This window comes from Myzus persicae, unplaced genomic scaffold, assembly GCF_001856785.1.
Source record: "Myzus persicae strain clone G006 unplaced genomic scaffold, MPER_G0061.0, whole genome shotgun sequence".
In the NCBI taxonomy this organism is placed as follows: Eukaryota; Metazoa; Arthropoda; class Insecta; order Hemiptera; family Aphididae; genus Myzus; species Myzus persicae.
Window position 1 is genome coordinate 313,007 of NW_019102247.1, and position 21,992 is coordinate 334,998.

General features: G+C 29.4%; 2 protein-coding genes across 2 annotated transcripts in view; one reads left to right on the forward strand and one right to left on the reverse strand.

The window, feature by feature from the left end:
- Window positions 1-228: 228 nt before the first annotated feature.
- The window catches only part of LOC111031637 (diuretic hormone class 2), a 50,656-nt gene continuing 28,892 nt past the window's right edge, over window positions 229-21,992 (forward strand). Inside the window, exon 1 of the mRNA XM_022311666.1 lies at window positions 229-355. The gene's annotated coding sequence lies outside the window, so the exon portion shown is untranslated. The remainder of the gene's footprint in view (window positions 356-21,992) is intronic.
- Window positions 17,649-18,522, reverse strand: LOC111031633. The gene has a single exon (XM_022311660.1). It carries the CDS (start codon window positions 18,357-18,359, stop codon window positions 17,670-17,672), a length of 690 nt encoding a protein of 229 aa, XP_022167352.1. The 5' UTR covers window positions 18,360-18,522; the 3' UTR covers window positions 17,649-17,669.

Genomic DNA, 21,992 nt, shown 5'->3' on the forward strand with positions numbered 1-21,992 from the left:
CATCATATAATTATTGTATAATGCTAGCCGATGACGCAGTCGCTTACATGGGTGTAGTGGGTTTAACGTGTTGTTCGCGGGTGCGGGTGAAACGTCTAACGGTTTCCTATTGGTCGGGCGGCGTTGTCGTTGTGGCGTAGACGGAAAATCATCCCCCGCTGCCATCGCTACCCGACCACCGTGGACGGTCCGCCCGGCCGCCCTCCCGAAGGCCCTGCGAGTTTCAGCGCGCGGAGTATAAACGAGCGCCACAAGTTGATCGGCGTTTCACAAGTATCACGGTCGTTGGAGCAACAGCCACTGTTCACGTATACCTCAAGTGCAGCGGACTTCGCATTCGGTCAGGATATCATCGGTGAGTACCCACCTGCGTCTGTACATAATACTATATATATATATGTAGGGCCGGTAGTTGTGTGCCACCGAAAACCGACTAAGATATTATTATGATATTATTACGTGTGTTATTGATGCCCGAAGTTGTGATACGTCCCATAAAAAAATACCGAAACAATAAATAATATTATGCACTCGAGAGCAAACGAATTCTCGCGTTGTAGAAATGAATAAACAATATTTTAAAACCTAACACGATCATTGTTAAACGATATAGTTATGAAATAGATATTATCGATACATGTCATATTCATTAAAAATATCATCTGTAAAATAAAAGCTAAAATTATGAATGAATAGTTTAAAAAAATAAACATGATTTATTAAAAATATTTCCTTGGATTTCAGTAATTTGTACTTTTCTTCAATCTAAAAATGTTTACTATGTTTTAAATATATGCATATATGCAATAAGATATGTATTAGATATTCAGTTAGTTAAGTACTTAATTAAAAATTCTAAATATTAAAATTGAAATTGAAATTGTATAATGTACATACATGATCGTAAGATCATAAAACACAATTTTATATTAAAAAGCTGTTTTTTTGACCAACCAAAAAAAAAACAAAATCAATACTTTCCCAAATATAGCAAATAAAAATATATCACGACAATACTTGGACCGAAACTCGGTGACCGTCACGACGACGACCCACTGAATTATATTTTAAGTTTCGATATTATTATTATTGTTATTATGAACTATGTGAAGTATTTGAGAGATATTATGTAAAACAAATAATTCTTAAACAAAGTATTAACCATACTACTTTATTTGCTCTTAAATATTTAGTCATTTGACGTCCAAGTAGAAATATCGTGGCTCCGATATTAGCATCAGTTTTTCTTGTACTACTTTATAACATAATTGTATAATGTTCCTAATGTAATAACTGATCATAATTCATAATCTATACTAATCGTCTGGTGTTACATCATATAGTACTACTGTTAGAACTAATTTTAACAGAGCTAATGAGTAATAACTCTATTAATAGTTGATTATTTTAACTTTTTACCTTTATGTGACATTGTAAACTATAATTACAATATATTTTAAGTAAAAATACAATTTAACGATTATTATTGATTATTACATTAGGTATATTGTTATAAATTATAATGATATACTTTAGCCGATGCAATCTACTAGAAACAAAAATAATATACATACATTGCTACTATACGTTGGTTACGCTCTGCTCAGATTCTAACAATGTTAAATACCTACATGGCTACATAGTACATTATATTAGTAATTATTATAAGTATATTATTATTACAGACATCGGATCATGGGAATTGACGTATGAAAGATTATCGTGTAGAGACATTTATTCTCAGGCTTATACAACGGTTTACATATTTTTTTGTCAGCTTAAAAACCTAAGATTTCATGACTTCGTGTTATAAATCAAACCATTTTTTCCCTGTTTTTACTGAAAAATAAATTATTTAACATCAACCGTCCTCGTCCAATATTTTTTGTGTCCATTTACAGTAATTTATGTGTAAGACATTCGAATGTATTATACAAAAATAATTCTTTAATCTTACGTCTTATATCGTAATGTAAATCATACAAAAAACTACTGTTAAAATAAATTCTCTCAATAAATCTGATGAAAAAGGCTAAAGAAAAAAAAATTAATTAAAATTATGTGGGTACCTATGACGTTATTTATTCATGGTTTTAAAATACCTATGAATTTTTAATTTTTGTATTTCCACTCTTTAAAATATTTTTAATTAACAATCAGGTGACATAAAAAATATATTTTTGTTCACTATTATTATATATAGCCTATTTTAATTTAGTAAAACAGAATCGCTTAATAGATAAAAAATTGTATGCTTTAGTTGAAGAGATAATATTTTGGTCCATTGTTAAATTTATTATGTTTAAATTATTTTGTTTGTGATTAAAAATATTTAGTCGCACATAATTTTCAATATCGGAAAATATTGTGCTAAAATTAAGTTATTACACTTTTATACCTGCTTTCCAGTTAGGCACTGTAAAGAAAACACGTAAACAAATGTTTAATTATTTTGTTCAATCAGTTCTAGTCGCAAGCGACCCGTAGTGTTAATTTTTCGTTTATGATTCACGAGAATAAATAATAATAATAATAATACCTGTACGGTTCATTTTAATTATATAAAAGTACTATGTGCTGAAATATAATATATTATATCATTAAAATTACATTTGAACAGTGTTAAATATATGAACGTACTTAAATAACTGTGCTGAGTGAGCGCCGTCAATTAATTTTGGATATTTCCAGAGGTTTCATTAAATTAAAAATGTTAATCAAGTATAACATATTAAAATAAACGAATTAATTATCAAATAACTATAATGATTTAAACATTTTATTTTTTAAATATTTTTACCACATTGTTTACGAGACAGTATGTCTGTGCTATTATTGCCTACTTATTAGAAAGTAATCAAAATCCCTGGTGAACAGATTTCGTTATCGAATTAAATCTACACGGGAGTAACAATGCGAGTGTATAAATAATAATTATATTATATATTCCGGTCCATAAATTAATAATTTACTCATTAAGTGCAGCCCCGATAAAGGTTTCGTACAATTTATACTACCTTCACGCATGCATAATATCATAATTTATAACAGTTTGAATCGTAAATCTAAATGTTGTTAATCTTATCAAAACATTTCACGTCCAGACAAATATTATATTAGGTAGAGCTAGCCCGCGTGAAAACAAAAATCATTAATATTGCTCGAAAATAATGTAATAATAATATTATATATTTATATTCAATAATGGATTTTAGTACAACAATACGTTGAGGTAAGATATTTAATAGCATTGAAGACTTTCGATTTTAATTAATTATTTTCAATTAACATTGTGAATTCAGTATTCAATGTAAGTATTTATATGTATAAATTCTGTATAGATAGGTACGTTTAAATGTTTGTAGTTAGAAAAGATCAAATTAGGTAATATTCGATTCAGAGTTTAACGGTATGTTGAATTCTGTGATTATATATATTATTTTCCAATAAACCATCGAAATACGTTTCAACAAAAACAAAAAATTATTAATTAAGAAAACAGTAGGTATTTTCAATTAAATAAAAATGTGATATTTCTCGAGAGTATTATTCTCGCAATGTTTAAGTTGAAAAAGATATGGACAAAACTGTATCGATCGACCAAAATATATATATTTATTGCGATGACATTCGACGAGAGAAATATTTTATTCGAGCGATCATTGCATGATATGTTTTTATTAATAAAATGATTTTAATAAGTACAATAATCAATACAATATAATATTTTCTTTTCCATATTAAACTCCTTTTAAAATTCCTAGATTAATGTTCTTAATCCAACAATTATCATTGTTGTAACAAAATGGAATAAACTTAATTTTGCTTTTGTCCCTTTAAATATTTATATTTTTGATATTTCTAGTAGAATATAAGTGCATCGCATGTGTGTTCGGTGTAACGTGGTTTTATAATGGTAGTATATGGTACTGTCTGGTAACATGGTAATTATATTCTTATAAAATACTCACCGATAACAAAAATGAATGTTAAAAGGTCTTTATTTTCTATGAATAAAATCATTTTATTGGTTAACCGTCTAACATTCTTCGGAAAACCGTTTATCGAAATATTTTGTCGTACATTGTTTCTAACACTTAAGGTTATTAAATAATTAAATGAAAAAAATGTATTTTACATTTAAAATGGTTTTTTTCTACTTAATTTATTCTGAACACTGTTTAGTATTTATTACCAATCGATAGACATATCAATTTGTACTAATCGATTATTGTGCATTTATCAAACGGATAGTAAGTTAATAGTTATGTTATGAGTGTTATGACTTAACCTTGAATTGTAATTTTTGAAATATTTTGATCAACTTAAAATATGAATGTACTACCTAAAAAATTCAAGTGATACCCCTAAAAAATTTAAGTAGAAATGAATTTAATTTTAATTTTTGGTATTACAATAATATGATTAATGGTTATATTTTATAAAAATAATTGGTTGATTCATTTTGAATTTAAAAAAATGTTTGAGTTGTGAAATAATGTTTTTAACTGAAACAAAGTTATAAAAATATATTTTTTTTGTAATATTCTTAAAAATAGATTTAAAAAAAAATGAAAATAGTCTACAAAAACGAATTAAAATGCTCTACTACTTCAAAAACCACTTAAAACCTTATTAATCATTAGAATAGTATGAACTTGAAGCACATTAGTAGCTGAACAAATATTATAGTGTCAGGCATTCCAAAAACAAAAATACCAAAATTCATTAAATTCCTTGTCCTGACTCCTGATCTCATAGAGACTTGTAGAGTGTTTGGACATATTTCATACAATACCCACACATTTTTTATTGCTTGTTATGCTTACTACATAATAATAACTCAATCCTGGATCAAAATGAACTATCGTATTCTGACAGTCAATAACCTTCACGATACCTTACATTTTTCAATAAAAAATTATTTGTACTGGTCTGTTATCGCCCTATCATCCTTGAGACTATAATAAATAATATTTTTAGACTGCTGAAAATCGTATAATAATATTCAAAAGATAGGTTATAATCATGATGGTCAAGTTAACCTTAAGTACAACTTTTTGGGCCCTATCTCTGGAGTTCTCTTCCACAACGTGGAGAAAATGTGTAATGTTTCAAAGTGATGGAAACACTACGTCGTGGTACTGTTCGAAATTTCCTTGAGTCCTATTTGGCGTAGAACTTGAGATAACCGAAGCTTAGTGAAAATTATCCTTTTGAACACGTTTTTTCGGATATTTCAGGATTTTGGCCTACGTTGCAATACATTGTTCATTTATTAAACGAAATCCTAAATTAAACAACAAATTTAAAAAATATATATTTGATTTGTTGTTTTTGTAATTTTTAATAATATAAAATAAAGTACAATATTATATGAACGATATAAAAACGGCGAGGCGTTATCAGACCATACTGCAATATCAAATAATTTTTATCACACCGATATGTGCCTGATACACAAACATGGTCGTAGGTAAGTAATAATTACTAGTTTGTTTTTTTTGTTGATTTGTGTTTATGTGAAATCCAAGCATAATATTAATCATGTTCACGCATATTTCTGTAGGTTCCTATTTTACAGAGATGAACTAGCCTAAGTTGACCTATAACAAGTACATGCATGTGATGTGATGCACCATGCACATTGCACATTGCATACATACACAATATCCGCCATCTAATAACGTCGTAGCACGAGTAGAACGACGGCTTAGGAAATTGTTTATATTATTGGTCCATCGGGATCACGGATACGTGCCCTGGTAATGGTTTTGGCGCGAAATGATTATTTTTGAAATGACACTTTGTGGTGAGATCGTGATGTACGTGGAGTAGGAAAATCTACACGGCCTGTGCCGCAGTGCACATACTGCGAAGCTAAATCATTATTACAGTTTAACATTTAATTGAATATTCGGTGACGCAATAGTCGTCTGTTGATGTGTGTGTGTGTGTGTGTGTGTGTATAATACTCGTTCGAACAATCTATTATTATTATTATTGTATTAAGTTTAAACACTCGTTAGTTGTTACAATAATAATTTATTATGATAATAATTAATAACAACGATGCTTTCGATAAAACCAGCTGTTTACCAAAAATATTAGTACACATTAATATTATAGTAATTTTAGTTTTCTAAGCATAATAAGTTTAGAACACCTTATAATTTATATAGTTATATATCCCCGCTATTTCCATCCGTCTGTTAGAAGTTAGAATTACCAATGAATATTTACTATTATTGATATGAAGATATTTATTTTTTGTCTATAGTTAGCAATTACTATACATATAGTTATGATGGTTTGTATTAAGATTTTATAACGGTTACCAATATTCAAAGAAAACTCATTCGTATATATATAATTTGTCATTTAATTGATTCATACTAGGCAATATTGAAAACAATTGGTACAAAAGTATAGGGATTACCATAGTATTTTTTTTTTTTTTAGTTGTATATAAACTATAGTTTATTGCGTTGTATAAGTATAGAAGCCGGGAATTTAGCATGCTCACAAAGTGAACTTTCCTAACTTGCGGTTATCGTCAGAGGGTCGTTATTTTTTACTATAAATTATAAAGTTTATCGATAAACGGACTGGAAGAATTCTCACATTTCCATACGTTATCGTAATCGACAACAGCATTTAAAATTTCAACGTCACTGATTTTCCACGTCGTCGTATCGAAGTATCGCAAGACGATTGTGTAGTATGCTTTCTTTGAAGGTTTCGGATTGAATAACAAATAGTGGAAGGTATGTGCATTCGAATCTTGGAAATATTATTCAGCAGGTTTAACTACTATAAGTACGTACCTACAATTATAATACAGTTTTGGGTCTCAAATCTCGAGTGGGTAGATAAAATGGGATTTATATTACAGAAAATTCACAAAATATTTGTGCCGTTAGACGATACGGCGTTCGGTGTATTTTTTTTTTATAAATGAGTGGTCTAATATTGTTTTGTCTAAAACACCGTTATTTATTTAGAAACTAATTCAAAACAAAAACTCACTCGCTGAAAGTAAAAAGGCAATCAAACATTTTCTCCAAGTACGGCTACGATCCATACATTTCTAACCTAACCCTCGTCTTCGCAGTTTAATCGAATAGTATTTTACTCTTATCTGTAGTAATTACTAATTAATAATAGGTCTTTAACTATTTATAACTTCCATACACATTCTCCAATAGGGGGGAATAGTAATACAAAAGTAACTGTATTACAAAACAATTTAATTTGTCATTTAAAACTTTTGCTAATGATCTTTAATATTTTTTTATTAATTCAGATACCTGTCTGACCGACATAGAACATAATATACATGCCAGTATGCCACACGGCATGTACAAATGACTATAATATAAAATTAGACATAATTTTCACGATCATATTGTAGCTTTTAAATATCGACCGACAGAGTTATATTATATGAAATATGGTTTATGCAGTTTTAACGTAAAATGCACCTACGAATAAAAAAAGATTAAAATATGTGAAATGTACAAAAAAATTTAACTTTGAACCCTTGGTATTATGTAAATTTATATGATGTAAATATGCAAATGCTTATAGGTCTCTGGTAACACTATTATTAAACACATTAACACATAGGTAGGTACTATTGGTTTCGATAAAATTGCAAAGGTTACGGTTTTTTTTTTTTAGATTTCACATATTTGATACAATGTTATTCTATTCAACATTTTTCACCGACTCTATCTAGATGCCTAGCCTAACAGATATAATGTTTGGTTGTTTTTCAATACCAATGTCTAAATTTTTAATTCACCTATACGAGAACATGAGATGAGTACATTTAAACGAAAGTCAACCGTGTAAACAACAATCGAAACAAGGTTGTGCTAAGTTTTGAAGGGTTTCCCCCACATGTAACATATACCCTGCGACATTCCTATTGTTTTCTCTCGGGAATTTTGTCAAACAAGAAAGGGAAACTTTTATTATAAAAATATGATATCCGACGAGCTGCATTTATTCGGGACAAAAGGACAGAAATATCTCGCAAGATGGTACCTACGAGCGCGTGGTGCTTTCAAGCATTACTGCATCAAGGGGGAAATAATAAACGAGGGTAGACTGTTTTGTTCATTTTCGACTTTGCTGAATCACCGATTTGTTAACCAGTTGGTATATACCACATAAACCATTTCCATACGGTAGTTCGATTATGGTTGATCGGGGGCAGATACCATATAATAGGTGGTTTAAATAGGCAATGTGCACATCGCTTTTTAAACATAAATACGGATCATACGTTTTACACATTATGTTGTGTTATAAATTCTTTAAGAACAAGTGTTTAGTGATGAGTATAATAAATTAATAAAAAAATTGTAAGAAACTTCTGATTTACCTATAATGTGTACACGCTATATTACTTACAATAATCATTGGAAATTGTATGTTTTTATGAACGAAAAAAAAAATATATATACTGCTTTCGGAAAATTAATCACAACGTACATGTCCTGGAAATTAAAGCGCATAAAAATCGTTCGCATTTGAAGCCTGAAGCAGTATCACCAACTAGCTTTTGAGGTCATGGATTCAATTTCTATACGAAAAGTATAAAAGCTACATAAACACAATCGTATATGGTACTAAAATAATATTAACGCCACAGTTGAGTTTAGTATTTTTGGTGGGATCAAACTTAAAATTTCAATTAACCATTTTGTACAATTGTACTTGTTTTACTCGAGAACCCACTATGGAAATCCCTTGTATTTTGCAGTTACGGTTTAATTACTACCGGACAGCAATCAACGGACGATCGTGACCCGAGTGTTTGATTGCCGGACTAATCACTATACAACGTTGGGATTGAACATTTTTAAAAATTAAAAATAAAACTGAATTAAAACGTGCGAGAACTAAAAACAGATACATTTATAGCATAAAACGCATAGATCTTTAGATTATTAAAAAATGTTTTTGAATATAAGACAACCATAACCAAAATAAAATTCCACCTAAGTACTTGTGAGTACTTGTGAAGAAAATTCTGTATACCGCGTAGAGTATGCTGAAATGCAATCTTAAATTCTCAACACTCAATTTATTTAAAACAGCTCCGTTAAATAATGTGATACGTCCACATCGTTGTCATCTCTTGACGCCTGACGGTTATCATAATGACGTTTGGTAAGATTAAGTTTTATGCTATACACAACATATTATACTTATATACAATAATAATAATAATTTCGTAATAAACTTACGGTTTTTGATTAACTGAATCGTTATAACCGTCACAGAAGTGACAATATTAGACGCGTGATCGCTAAGAAACCCGCGAGGGCGTGTGCGATTAATGTGTTACACATCCCCACAAAATAAAATTATTAACACACTTCAATCGAGATGAATCGACAAAAATACATAATATATATCCCGTCGAACATACAGTGTTATAATCGCATTATAATGATCTATTGAGTTTCCTCATCAGCGCCACTAAGCTAAGAAAAATAGCGTTAGACATAATCGTATTTTAGTATAGAATGTTTTCGGAGTTTGAGTAATAATCTATGAAAATTATATGAACACTCACTGGTTGTTAAAAAAAAAATCATCAGATTTTGAACGAGCATAGGTAAATGTTTAAATAATATACTATACAAGTCTATGAAATTTTGAATACACAGTATTTACCTAAGTTAATATTTAAAGGAAGCCTAGGTAGGTTCTATTAGGTTACCTTACGGAGGTAAATTATTTGCTGAGTTCAAATCGTATTAATGAATTTGATTTATAGTTGTTTACACGGATTTATCTAATAAGTTTACATTTTAACGGGTCTCTAATTTATTCAAAAATAAATACCTGACCGTATACTGACTCGCAGCGAATATTTTATATATATTAAATAACAATTAATCATTTCATTAGTTATGTGTGCAGTGTATATGTGAATTCATGATAATATGTATATATCCACGAGAAGAAAAGTGATGTTAGTGATAACATGTTAATAAAAACTGTCAAGGAATAATTTAGAAAATTAAACACGAAATATTAAATTGATTTTAGTCCTAGATGATTTCCTGGATACCTGCAAACAAATTTAAATTTAAGCTATTTCTTTAAACAAAAAATCAAATATGTAACAAAATAGTTGTTTGTTTGTTTTGTTTTTATTAATCGATTATTTGAAGTACAATTTAAAAAAAAAATGATGTGGTTATTTTTCACGACAAATCACTGGGTAATTTAAAAAGAGCAGAGCATTTTTAACCGGGAATAAAAAAAATGTAATATACCAGTTGTAAACCCACTTACGGAACATAAACTAATTTGTTACTGAATATTAATATTTGCAATTAACCTAAATTCGAAGCATCAGCTGTGCAGTAAAAGAAAAAACACATTTTATTAAATTCGATCATCACTCGATTAATAATTACACTCTTATATTTCAAAGTATTTCACTCTATATATGTACCAGTACAAATATTAATTACTATAGTAGGTACACAGCTGGAATACTATTAACACATAAGTAGTATAAATGAATTATGGTTTTTAAAAACCACGTACAGGCCATGATAAATAATTTAATATGTACCTGATGATAAAAAAATTGCACAAGTCAATTAAATGACATATTATCATATTATACAAATGTTTCCATTAATGATAGTAATCGCTGTTTATTATTTTGAAGACTTCGCAATTATTTAAAATTTCCAAAGCATTATTAGTTATTACCCTATTGCTTGGCAAATAATGTATTGACTTTTTGACTAAAAATTAAAATCACTGGTTTCCAAACATTTTTCGATAGGAACATTCTACATTATTTTGACGGAAACTGGTATCACTATGCCCGTCAACATTGGGGTTCAATCAGTAACTTGTTTCCTATCCAACTCCCTTAGCGTCATGATGTTTTTGTTTTCTGAAATTTAATCTCATAAGTTTAGACGGTTCTAATCAACGTATACATATTTTCAACTAGTAGGGAAAACATATTGCCATGAGATTAAAATGGGACAAAACGCACAAGTTTGTTAGGTTAGAAATAAATCTGAATTTATTAGACTAACAATAATGCGCATAAAATAATATACGCGATGCGTTTGAGTCTTTGCGAAAACAAAAACCAATGGACTTAAATGGTAAAGTTTTCCGTGCGCGATTATATTTCCTCTGATATACGTATATAATAATGAACATTAGTTTTCATTTATTTAAAACTATAAACAAAATTAAATTGGATTCAACGCGTCGTGATTAAAAAGTGCGTTTGGTGAAAAAAAAATAATCTGAACTTTTAAAATAAAATATCTACTGTCTAGTTAAACATTTGTTTAAAAAAAAGTGTTTGAGAGAGAGAGAGAGAGAGAGATATTGAGAAAGTGAGGGATCCACTCGTGTTGAATTTTATTTAAGCGTTTCGCACATTTACATCGCAGATGTCGTTAGAGTTTTAGTTTAAATCGTTATTATAAAAATATAACAATCCGTATAGTGTTTCAGTCTGTAATTAAAAATGTTCGCAGAAGTCTAACATAATATGCGCGTGTGCGTTACTTTTAAATATCAGAGAGGCGATTTTTCACGGATATATTTTATTAATTATTATTAGTCTATTGAGTAGTGAACAGTTAACGAACTTTCGAAATATAATATACCTTTACATTATTTTTTCCATTTTCCGAGAGCCCATGCTTGGGTTGTAATTATGTAAAACGTGTTATTAGTTTTTACAGCTGTTTAATGTAATTATATTTTACCTTTTGCCGGAGATGAACGAAATTAACTTATTATAATAATTGTCAATAACAAAGCTTGTAAGGTAGTTAGGTATAGCTTGGTAGCTAGGTAGGTAGTACTCTTAACATCATAATAATTACTTAATTATGCCACATTGTAAAAGAATACGTTTTTTTTTTTAATCACCCAGCGCCAATTTAAGTTTGAATCCATTTTTTTCGTCACAGATTGTTTGCACTTCATCACAGACATCTTATGAAAATCATGGCATTGATCATTTTGGGGGATAAACCACACATGATGAATATTATAAGTGTATGGGTTGAACGATGCCTAAAATATTATAATCTCTAGAATTATATAACCATGGTAGTAAGGCAATCACGAAACCGGTGTCACCGTGTCGGTAGATAAATAAAATGTTACCATCGTATGGTTCGGTTGCACGGGTGATATAATCAGTATAATATTATGCAGAGTGTAGTGTTAGTCAAGTTGGTTAGTTAGTGTAATTGCCTACAATATTTTAACACTATATTATTACTTTAACTTATGCTACAATAAGCAATAATCAAGGGCACATAATTATAATATTTACCAAGTACAAAAACTGTCGTGGGTAGTTAGAATAGAACATCTATATGACTATATCATGCGAACAAGTCTAATATCGCCGAAATCCAAGACATAATGTAGTGGCATTTCAACAATTTCTACAAAAACAATAAAATATACATTTACAATACGTATGACGAATATTGTATTACATTTTAGGAAAAATATCAAAAGCGTAAACCCTCTTCGGGGGAGGGTCAAGTATAACACGAATTTTTTTTTTTTTGAACAAATAGAAATGTGCGCTCGCAAATGAATTATTCATTCGTATTTGTTATACGTAGTGTACTATGAGGTTCATGGTTACGGAGCAGTATTATACAAACGCCGTTTAATTTAAATATGGTAAATTCAACGTTATAAATTGTTATGTTAAAACTCGTGCTCGTGGTCGTAATAAATGGCTGATCAAAAGTTATAATAAATGCGCAACTATACACCCCAAACGTAGAAATAAATTCAAACATTTGGCATTTTTTTTTTCATTTTTAATCTGTATAATAAAGGAGAAGGCCGCGAAGTGAATCCAAATATAATGTAGGTATACCAATATTATACGTGTGAATTGATGCTGCACGTCGTTAACGTTGGAATACAGTAGAAAATAATGATAAAATATGTGTGCACATACTGTAATGTAAATATACTATACGCATATAAGCCGATTCATCGTTGTTGGACATTCCCTATTCTTTATAAATATTTTAGTATATATTTATTACATTTTTTTTACGGGCGAAATCAACCACGCGTTGTGTAATTTAGTTGTTCTGGATTTCACGTGATGGTATTACAGTTTTTTAAGTGCATTTGTTTGTACTTTTGGGGAACTAATCGGCGGTGTAAACAATTAGGTAGATACTGAAAAGTATTATGCAACCCATATTTTCATTCAATCCACCATAAATACGTTGTTTGTTTGTTTGAATAAACTTAACTTATCTTATCCGTCCTCTGAAATGTGTAGGAGTTTTTCGTTCTCTTTGAAAAAAAAGCGATTTTTTTTCAACATTAAATTTAACTATCATAATTTGGATTTAATTAACTCGATCTAATTAACATTTTTAGCGAAATGGTTATTTATTTGTCATAAAGTAAAATTTGAGACACTTGTAAAAAAAAAAAAAGTAAAGTAAATAACAGCAAGTAACGCTACTGTCAGGTACATAATATTATATGGGAATGTCTTAAACAATAAAATGAAATGTAGAGAACACTCATTATATTACACAGCGGTGTATTTACAGCAGGCAGAGGATAGAGTCTTTGGCCTTTTTTTGTGCAGTCAAATTTAATGTATTTCTCAATATGGTATTACTTTTAAGTATTACTTTTTAAGCATATCTGTTTTCTAAATATTCTAACCACGATTATTACAATAAATATAAGTGTATAACATATTATATAATGTACCGCATAGGAATTACGATTTTTTTCAGTAATGCCATTGCTTCAGCGCCCATGTATTGTTATCATTGTCCAAAAATTAGAACGAACCTTACCATAATGGGAACATCGAACGTAGTATTACCTATATTAATATGCAAATGGGGACGGACGCCACGGTGGATTTCGATTAAGTTGTCCGAACACGAGCAGACGTCGGACCCGATTTATAATACGAACGCATAATATTTGAATAATCGAAATTACATTTCCTAATAAATTTGAGAGATGGAAAGACATTAACATTGACCGGCTGCCACGGCGCGACCGACGAACTACGCAAAGTACTCTTCAGCCAAGCGCATTTGTCATGTTATGATACACCTATACTAAACAATATTACGACCGGGTACGAATCGCATATTATTATAATAAACATCGCAACAATAAGCGTGGCACTTAATATAATCATATTGCGTATTATATAATTATGTACTGGCAAAACCAATTAACCAGCCCATCAATCAATTCCGCGCGTCTTAAATGCGGGTTGTTCCCTCTCCGCCCCTCCGCCCACAGGTGTTGAGGGTTTTTTCTCCCCGGGCGGCGACCGTGAGCGTGTGGCCGAGGCTTTCGCGGGGTAGGAATACTAATATTATTATAATACTGAACACGCGGCCGCCAGTATTAAACGATGGCTTGTGAATTGCACGGAAAATGTCGAGACCGGATCGTCCGAAAACGCGCATTTGACGGTCTCCAGAGATATTTCGGTAACGACCCCTACTGCTGACCGCGTGCCAAACACAATATTTCTTTTCTTTATTACGGAAATAAATTCCAATTACAGTTTTTTTTTTTTTTTTTTTCATAATATAATATATATATATAATATATTGTACACGTACATTAACAGTAAATGAGTTATATATAACAATAATTTTAATAACAATGATAATTATAATAATAATAAAAATAACTTAAAATTTAAAGAGCAAATAGGTATTAATATCATACAATAAATATTTAAATATTTAAATTTCTATAATAAAAAAATACAATGAAATAAAAAAACGAGATATTAATTTTTTTCTAGTACCTAATTTGTTATGTATTTCTTAGAACATTTGACATAAAAGTATTTAGAGAATTATCAAAAAAATCAATATTTTTTATAGAGTTGCCTGTGGACATTAAAATATTTGATGGAGAATTTCGCATATAGTTTGTAGCTGAATGTTTTATGTAGAATAAATTTACAGATCGGTGGTTTATTGAATTTATTTTAAAATTTATATTTTGTAGTAATTCCGGACAATCAATCATATTATTTAATAATTTGAATAAAAATTTTGATTTAATTTGCATAAATCTTTGTTCTAGTGATTGCATATTAAAAAACTGGATTGTAACATTATAATCAGAATGGGGTGCTCTATAAACAAAACATTGATAGCATAAAAATCTGATAAAATTATTTTGAATTTTGTTTAAATCTTGGATTTGCGTTACTAAATATGGATGCCAGATTAGGAGTGCATAGTCAAAATGTGAACGGATTAGTGAGTAGTATAATGTTTTTAACGCAGATTCATCTCTAAAGTTTCGACATGTTCGTTTTAAAAAACCTAGCTTTTTCGACGCTTTATTTCTAATATAAAGTATATGGTCCTTAAAAGATAGTTTGGAGTCAAATTTTACTCCAAGATCGTGTACTGTAGAAACTTTTAATAAATTTATATTACCCAACGAATAATTTAACTGAATAGGTTGTCTTTTTAAAGAAAATGTAATATAGAAACATTTTTTTAAATTTAAGTGCATAGCATTTTGCTGGCACCATTTATACATATTATTTAAATCTAATTGTAGTTCAATAGCGTCTTTTGTGCAACTAATATTTTTGAATATTTTTGCATCATCAGCTAATAATAATATTTTAGAATGAGTAATTACATCTGATATATCATTTATAAAAAGGCAAAATAATATTGGGGATAAATGGTCTCCTTGGGGGACACCGGAAGTAACGAGAATTTGTTCAGAGACATAATTTTTATATTTTACAATTTGGGTGCGTCCAGAGATGAAAGAATAAAACCAAGAAAGAAGTGGTTCAGTGAATCCATACGTTTTCAATTTATTTATTAATAATTTATGATTAACCCTATCGAAGGCTTTTTCCATATCGGTATATATGACATCAGTTTGTGATTGCATTTCAAAAGAATCCAAGATTGCGTGTTTAAATATGCACAAATTTGTTATTGTTGATCTATTTTTCCTAAATCCATGTTGGTCATTTGATAATAATTTATTGCATAAAGGTGTGATAATATTATTCACCAATTTTGAAAATAATTTAGGTATTATTGACAATTTAGATATAGGACGATAATTGTTTATTAAACATCTGTTGCCTTTTTTGAAAATCGGGGTTATATATGAGGATTTCCATTGTTCTGGAAAGATACCTGATAACAATGACTTATTAAATAAAGAGGTTATAGCTGGAGTGAGAATGAATGCACACTTCTTTAAAAATAATGGCGAAATTTCATCAGGACCAATTGCTGTTTTATAACTAATATTCCAAAGTTCATTGAAAATGTCTATCTGTTTTAATTCAATTTTATTAATTGTTTCGATATTATTTTGTTTTAAATTAATTTCTGGGCAGGTTATATCGTTTGTGATGTATGTATTAGAGAAGTATTCTTTAAATAAATTAACAATATCATTACCATTATTAACTTCTTTATCTAGGTATGACATAGTGTTTGGTAATTTGTGACTATTTTTATTATTTTCATTTACAAATTTCCAAAACAATTTTGGATTTGATTTAACCGCATTCTGTGAAATTTGTATGTGTAATGTATAATCACGATGCCTCAAGTGCTTACATTTGGTTCGAAGATTAGAAAATTTCTGATAATTTGTTATGTTGTTTGAGTACTTATAAATATTATGAGCAATTTTTTTTTGTTTTATAAGAGTTCTTAGTTCCTTACTAAACCATTTCGGATATTCGGATTCGCGAATTTGAATTTTAGGAATAAAGTGATCCATAATATAACGAATATGATAATAAAATAAATTTAAACAGTTTTCGATGCTATTTTTATTAAAATATTCTATAAAATCAACATTTCCTAGATATTTAATAATTGAAATGTAATTACCTGCACGCCAATTATACGTGTAATCATAACAAGATAGATAATTTGTAATATGATGTGTAAAAGTAACAGTTATTGGAGGGTGATATATATCAATAGGCATAATTGGATTAATACATAAATCGACATCAGTAGTGGTAGAATTTGTTAAGACGTAATCCAGGATATTATTTTTATTATGTTTTATACAATTTAATTGAGACAGATTTAAAAATGCTAATTTATCATCAAAATAGGAGTATACGTTTGAAAAATTTGCTGACGGTAAGTTAAAGTCTCCAAACAGTAAGAAAATAGCATTTTGGTATTTTTTATACAATGATTCGATATAATCAAAATAAGAATTATATACATTTTCATTAGATTTATTTGGAATATACACAGAACCAATAATAATAGTGAGATTAGAAATATTTAAAAGTACAAATAATAATTCTATAGAATTATTTTCAATTACGATAAGCTTTGAATGAAGATTATTTCGAACAGCGATAAGTACACCACCGCCTCTAGATAACATACTTGTTTGAGTTGTTCTATCATATCTGTATATATCATAATTATGAAAACCCAATTCTGATGACATAACATTATTTGTTAGCCAGGTTTCAGTAAATATAAAAATATCATGTAATGCACACGGGAGTTGAGATTTCAAATATGACAATTTATTATTTAAACTACGGACGTTTTGATAGTAAAAATGTAAGCTGGTGGGTGGTGTATTTTTCAGTTTTTTGAAGTGTTAATGATTTTTGGAATACCTTTAACGTACTTGATAATTAAATTTTGTTCACCTTTTTCTCTGCGACTTTGTAACGTGTTTCTGAGATTTGCCATTTCATTTCGCTGTTTGGTTGTTTTGTCTGAAGAGAAGTGAATATTTGACCATTTCGTTGAATTTTTCAGGATTTTTTGTGCTCGTAAAATAGAGAAAACATCTGACTGCTCATTAAGACGAATTTTTATGGGTCGTGGTCTATCGTGGATAGTGGATTTTGTCTTTCCAAGACGAGAAAACTTAAAATCTCCGATAGTTTCGTTTAAGTCAGTAAAAATATATTTAATATTTTCTAAGTCATTATCATTTTCGTTTTCAGGTAGATTAAATAATATAACATTATTCGATCTAACTTGCCTATCCATTAACTCTTCGATGACATCGTGTTCAAATGAGGAATGTTGGGTTTGGGTTTTATTATTTTCTATACATAATATACGTTCTTCAATATTCGTAATTTTTAATTTGAGATCGCGATTTTCCTCCATTAGAATAGTGAAATTTCTAAACAAATCATCAAGTCTTTTTTCTATTCGGTTGAATTTTTCATTTTGTGAATTTAAAGATGAAATAATTTTTCCATTCGATGTTTTGAGTTCAGTAACAGTTTTTATAAGATCATCAAGTTTTTTTTCCATTTTATTGTGATTAAAAAATACTGTATAATTTTTGGTATTAATTTAAATTTGACGTTGTATATTAAATATGTTATTTGGAAACGATCGATAGTATACACTAATGAGCGCACTACGGCGATAACGGAGCGAGATAATGCAAAGTACGTGTGTTCATGTTGAACGTCTAAATTACCTGAAATATACGGGGTGATCTATTTACTGTAAGACTCCAGTTAATTTAGAAAACAATAACGGTTTCGAAAATATTTCTTTTAGACAGTTCTATGTCGTTACAAAACAACGTTTTGGAAAAATATCATATCACTATACTTTTTAAATTTGTTTACTCTTTTGAATTGCAACTTGCATTTATAATTGCATATGGCAAAGCAGAAAATTATTCTTTGTATTTTGATCTACAAAAATAAAATTTTGGAAAAGTCATTTAGTGGAAGTGTTTAAGTTTAGATGAACGATAAACGGAATAGTGGACCAACATTTGGCGAGTTAGCCCTGTACCACTCAGATAATATTAACTTTAAATACTTAAATACTTATAACTTATAAGTTATAACTCACAAAATACTAGTCCAATATTCAATGTGTGTATCGAAGTACTTCAAAAAATACTCTGCTTTGGAATGAGGTATTGAAAATGCACGTTGCCATTAAAAAAAAATTAGGTATAACAACAAAAATTAGACGATGTTTAGCATTATAGAATACATTTTTAACCACTTCAAATGATCCAAGAAAAATATTTTCATGGACATTAATCGTTTTTGAAACGATACCAGTCTTACATATTAAATGAATCACCCGATAGGTGTAGAGTATGTATACACATTTTAGTATACGTTTCATGCGTACTGTGACTGACTCCCCTTCGAAAACGTGTACGGTTGAAAATAGTTTATTTTTCGAAGATCGAAACTATTCCCTCGGGGTTCAATCACTATTACGGCGGCACTTATATAGCATTACAGAAATACTGTATATAGCGCGTACCTGATTCTTTTATCACTATAAACAGTAATATTTTCTAGGTAAATCTATGTGTTTTGAGAAAATAATTATAATCGGTAAGAATCGTATGATATATCGTATAATATTATTATTCCTTAACCTTACCGTGTCTTGAGTTATTATTTTCAGCATTTAAATGACGATGTACATTTTTAATATCATTTACGTTCTGCAGAAGATTATTTTCTCTATACTTAAATGTTTATAGATAATAATCGATTATCAGTCTTTAATTAGTTATGAGAATAAATATTTAGACAGGCTGATTGTTAGTGCACTAAATTTTTTTCTAAAGTGTTGTTTCCCGTCTCGTAATGACTAAATTGTTTTTTCTGAAAAATATTTCGTTCACTAAGAAATTGACTGCAAAAGAATCATAAGTCATAACTATTTTATACGACACATATTTCATTACCTATAGATATCGCATGGCTTGAGACGTGCTTAGGCGTATCATGGATAATAAGTAATAAACTAATAACTAATAAGTGAGGGACTGATGGACACTGACTGCACTTTTATGTAATACTTCAGTTTTTAATTGACGTAACAAAATCATAAATATCAATATATTATGTAACGAAAATATTGTCTTACATTCAGATCGGAGCACATTATTTTCTCGTCGTTATGGATAATTCATTTTACTGTATAGAATTTTCTATTGTTTCTATTTTTTTAATAATTATTGTAATTATTGCTATTTCTTGTTAAATAATTTTTCTATGTCAAATTTTTTTTATGCAATTAACATTTTCAACAAATTGAAATCTTCAACAATTGAAATTTATTACAGGACGTCAAAACAAAAAATCAGCATTGAATTAGTGTGTTTCTTTACTTGTCATTTTATTTCACGGTTTTCGTGTTGACAAATCTCGGTTGCACACACGATCTGTCCTAGAATCAAACCAAACATAATATAATCTGAAAGATTATTAGGTCTAATTGGTTTTTACATTTTGTGGAAATAAATTTATGTGACGTTTACGGAAAACCCAAACTAATTTGTACCGCACAATGAGGAATATTTATAAATAATATAAAACGTGACGAGTTTTTCTGTTTGATTATTGTGCCCGTTATTATTTAATTTCGCTGCACACTAATATTCATAAGCGATTAATGACGGATTCCATTACGTCCGCGATTTTAAAAGTTAAACCTCGGGCTTAATCTAGTGGAAACGAAACGTCAATTTTACTAAATCGGTTGATTTTTTACTTTGATCAATATGCACAACTAAAAGTGTAGGCATCTACCTGCGAGTATACTCACACTTTTATACTTACAAAAAACGTCTGTCACTGGAATTACCATCTGTCAAATATCAAAATCTATTACTTCGGATCAGTTTTAAAGATGTCACGCTCATCCTATTACGCCGGAACTAAGATCTACGCCAATAACCCGAATTACAATTATTATTTGTCACGAATACAGTGGATTTTTTAAGGTATCAATAGGTGATAAAAAATATATTCTCAAAATAAATATTAAATTATAGTGTGATGAAATTATTTTGTGATCTCCCCTCATAATCATTAAAAATAAATATGAATACTAGAAAGTAGAAATAAATGATAAAAGTTAATTCCAATGAGTTGTAACTATAAGAGGGAATTTCAAAAAAGATATAATATTTATTCATTAATTAATTAACATTTAAACATTATGTGTCGCCCAGTCTTTAAAAATACAGTCAACTAGGCAACAAAATATTTTCATTGCGCGACATTTGTGTCGTCTAGTTTACTAGTTTTAAAAAATGCACTCTACTAATATACCTAATGGAGGCAAACTAAGCTGTTAATAATTATTACGATAATCGGTAGAAGATTGAAAAATTTTAAAAATAAAAAAATTCACTTACCATGGTACAACTTTGGTAAACCTCTTCCTAATCGGGATTTTTATCGTTAAGAGACGTACAGGACTTACAGAAACAGCAAGATGGCTTCTTGTTACGGCGTAGGCGTCATGAACGTAATATATACGCACATTATGTTCTAAATCATTACTAACGTATATTTAGTGAGAGACAAATAATTCTTAGTAGTCATATAAAGCAAAATAACTCGCAAAGAAGTTCCTTAATAATGCCGTGAAAATTCCTTGAGTGTCTTATAAAATAGTATTCAACTAAAGCTTTGGAAGTTTTGAATTGGTTTACAAGTGTTTTTTTTTTTAAAAAATGTTGTGACGTAACATAATTCTTAATTTCTAAATCTCTAATTCGGATGGAAAAAACTTTAAAAACGCATTAATTTTCAAAATAAAAAACGGACTGATAAAATAGCTAATCAAGCTGCTTATAATACGAGTCCGGCATAAAAAGTGCTGGCCCACAATAAACGTCCGATAAATTGTGTTTCGGCCGATCGCCGACGTTTCATATTACACTAGCAGCAGCACCCCCCCCCCCCCTGTTACACGCGTAACGTTCTGCAGTAAGTCTGTAGTCATAGTTAATATACTTTCTTGTTTTTCCCGCGCCCGACTCAAATCCAATTTCGTACGCGCGCGCCAAGAACGATTCCATACCACATATATAGTTCATAATAGTAAAGCCGGCAACCTTTATGTCGACGAACCAGCGCGTAACTGTTTGAATAAAACATCAAATAA

Bases quoted from the DNA above. Each gene is read 5' to 3' on its own strand.
- LOC111031633 (XM_022311660.1), bottom strand. From the start codon at position 18,359: ATGGAAAAAAAACTTGATGATCTTATAAAAACTGTTACTGAACTCAAA.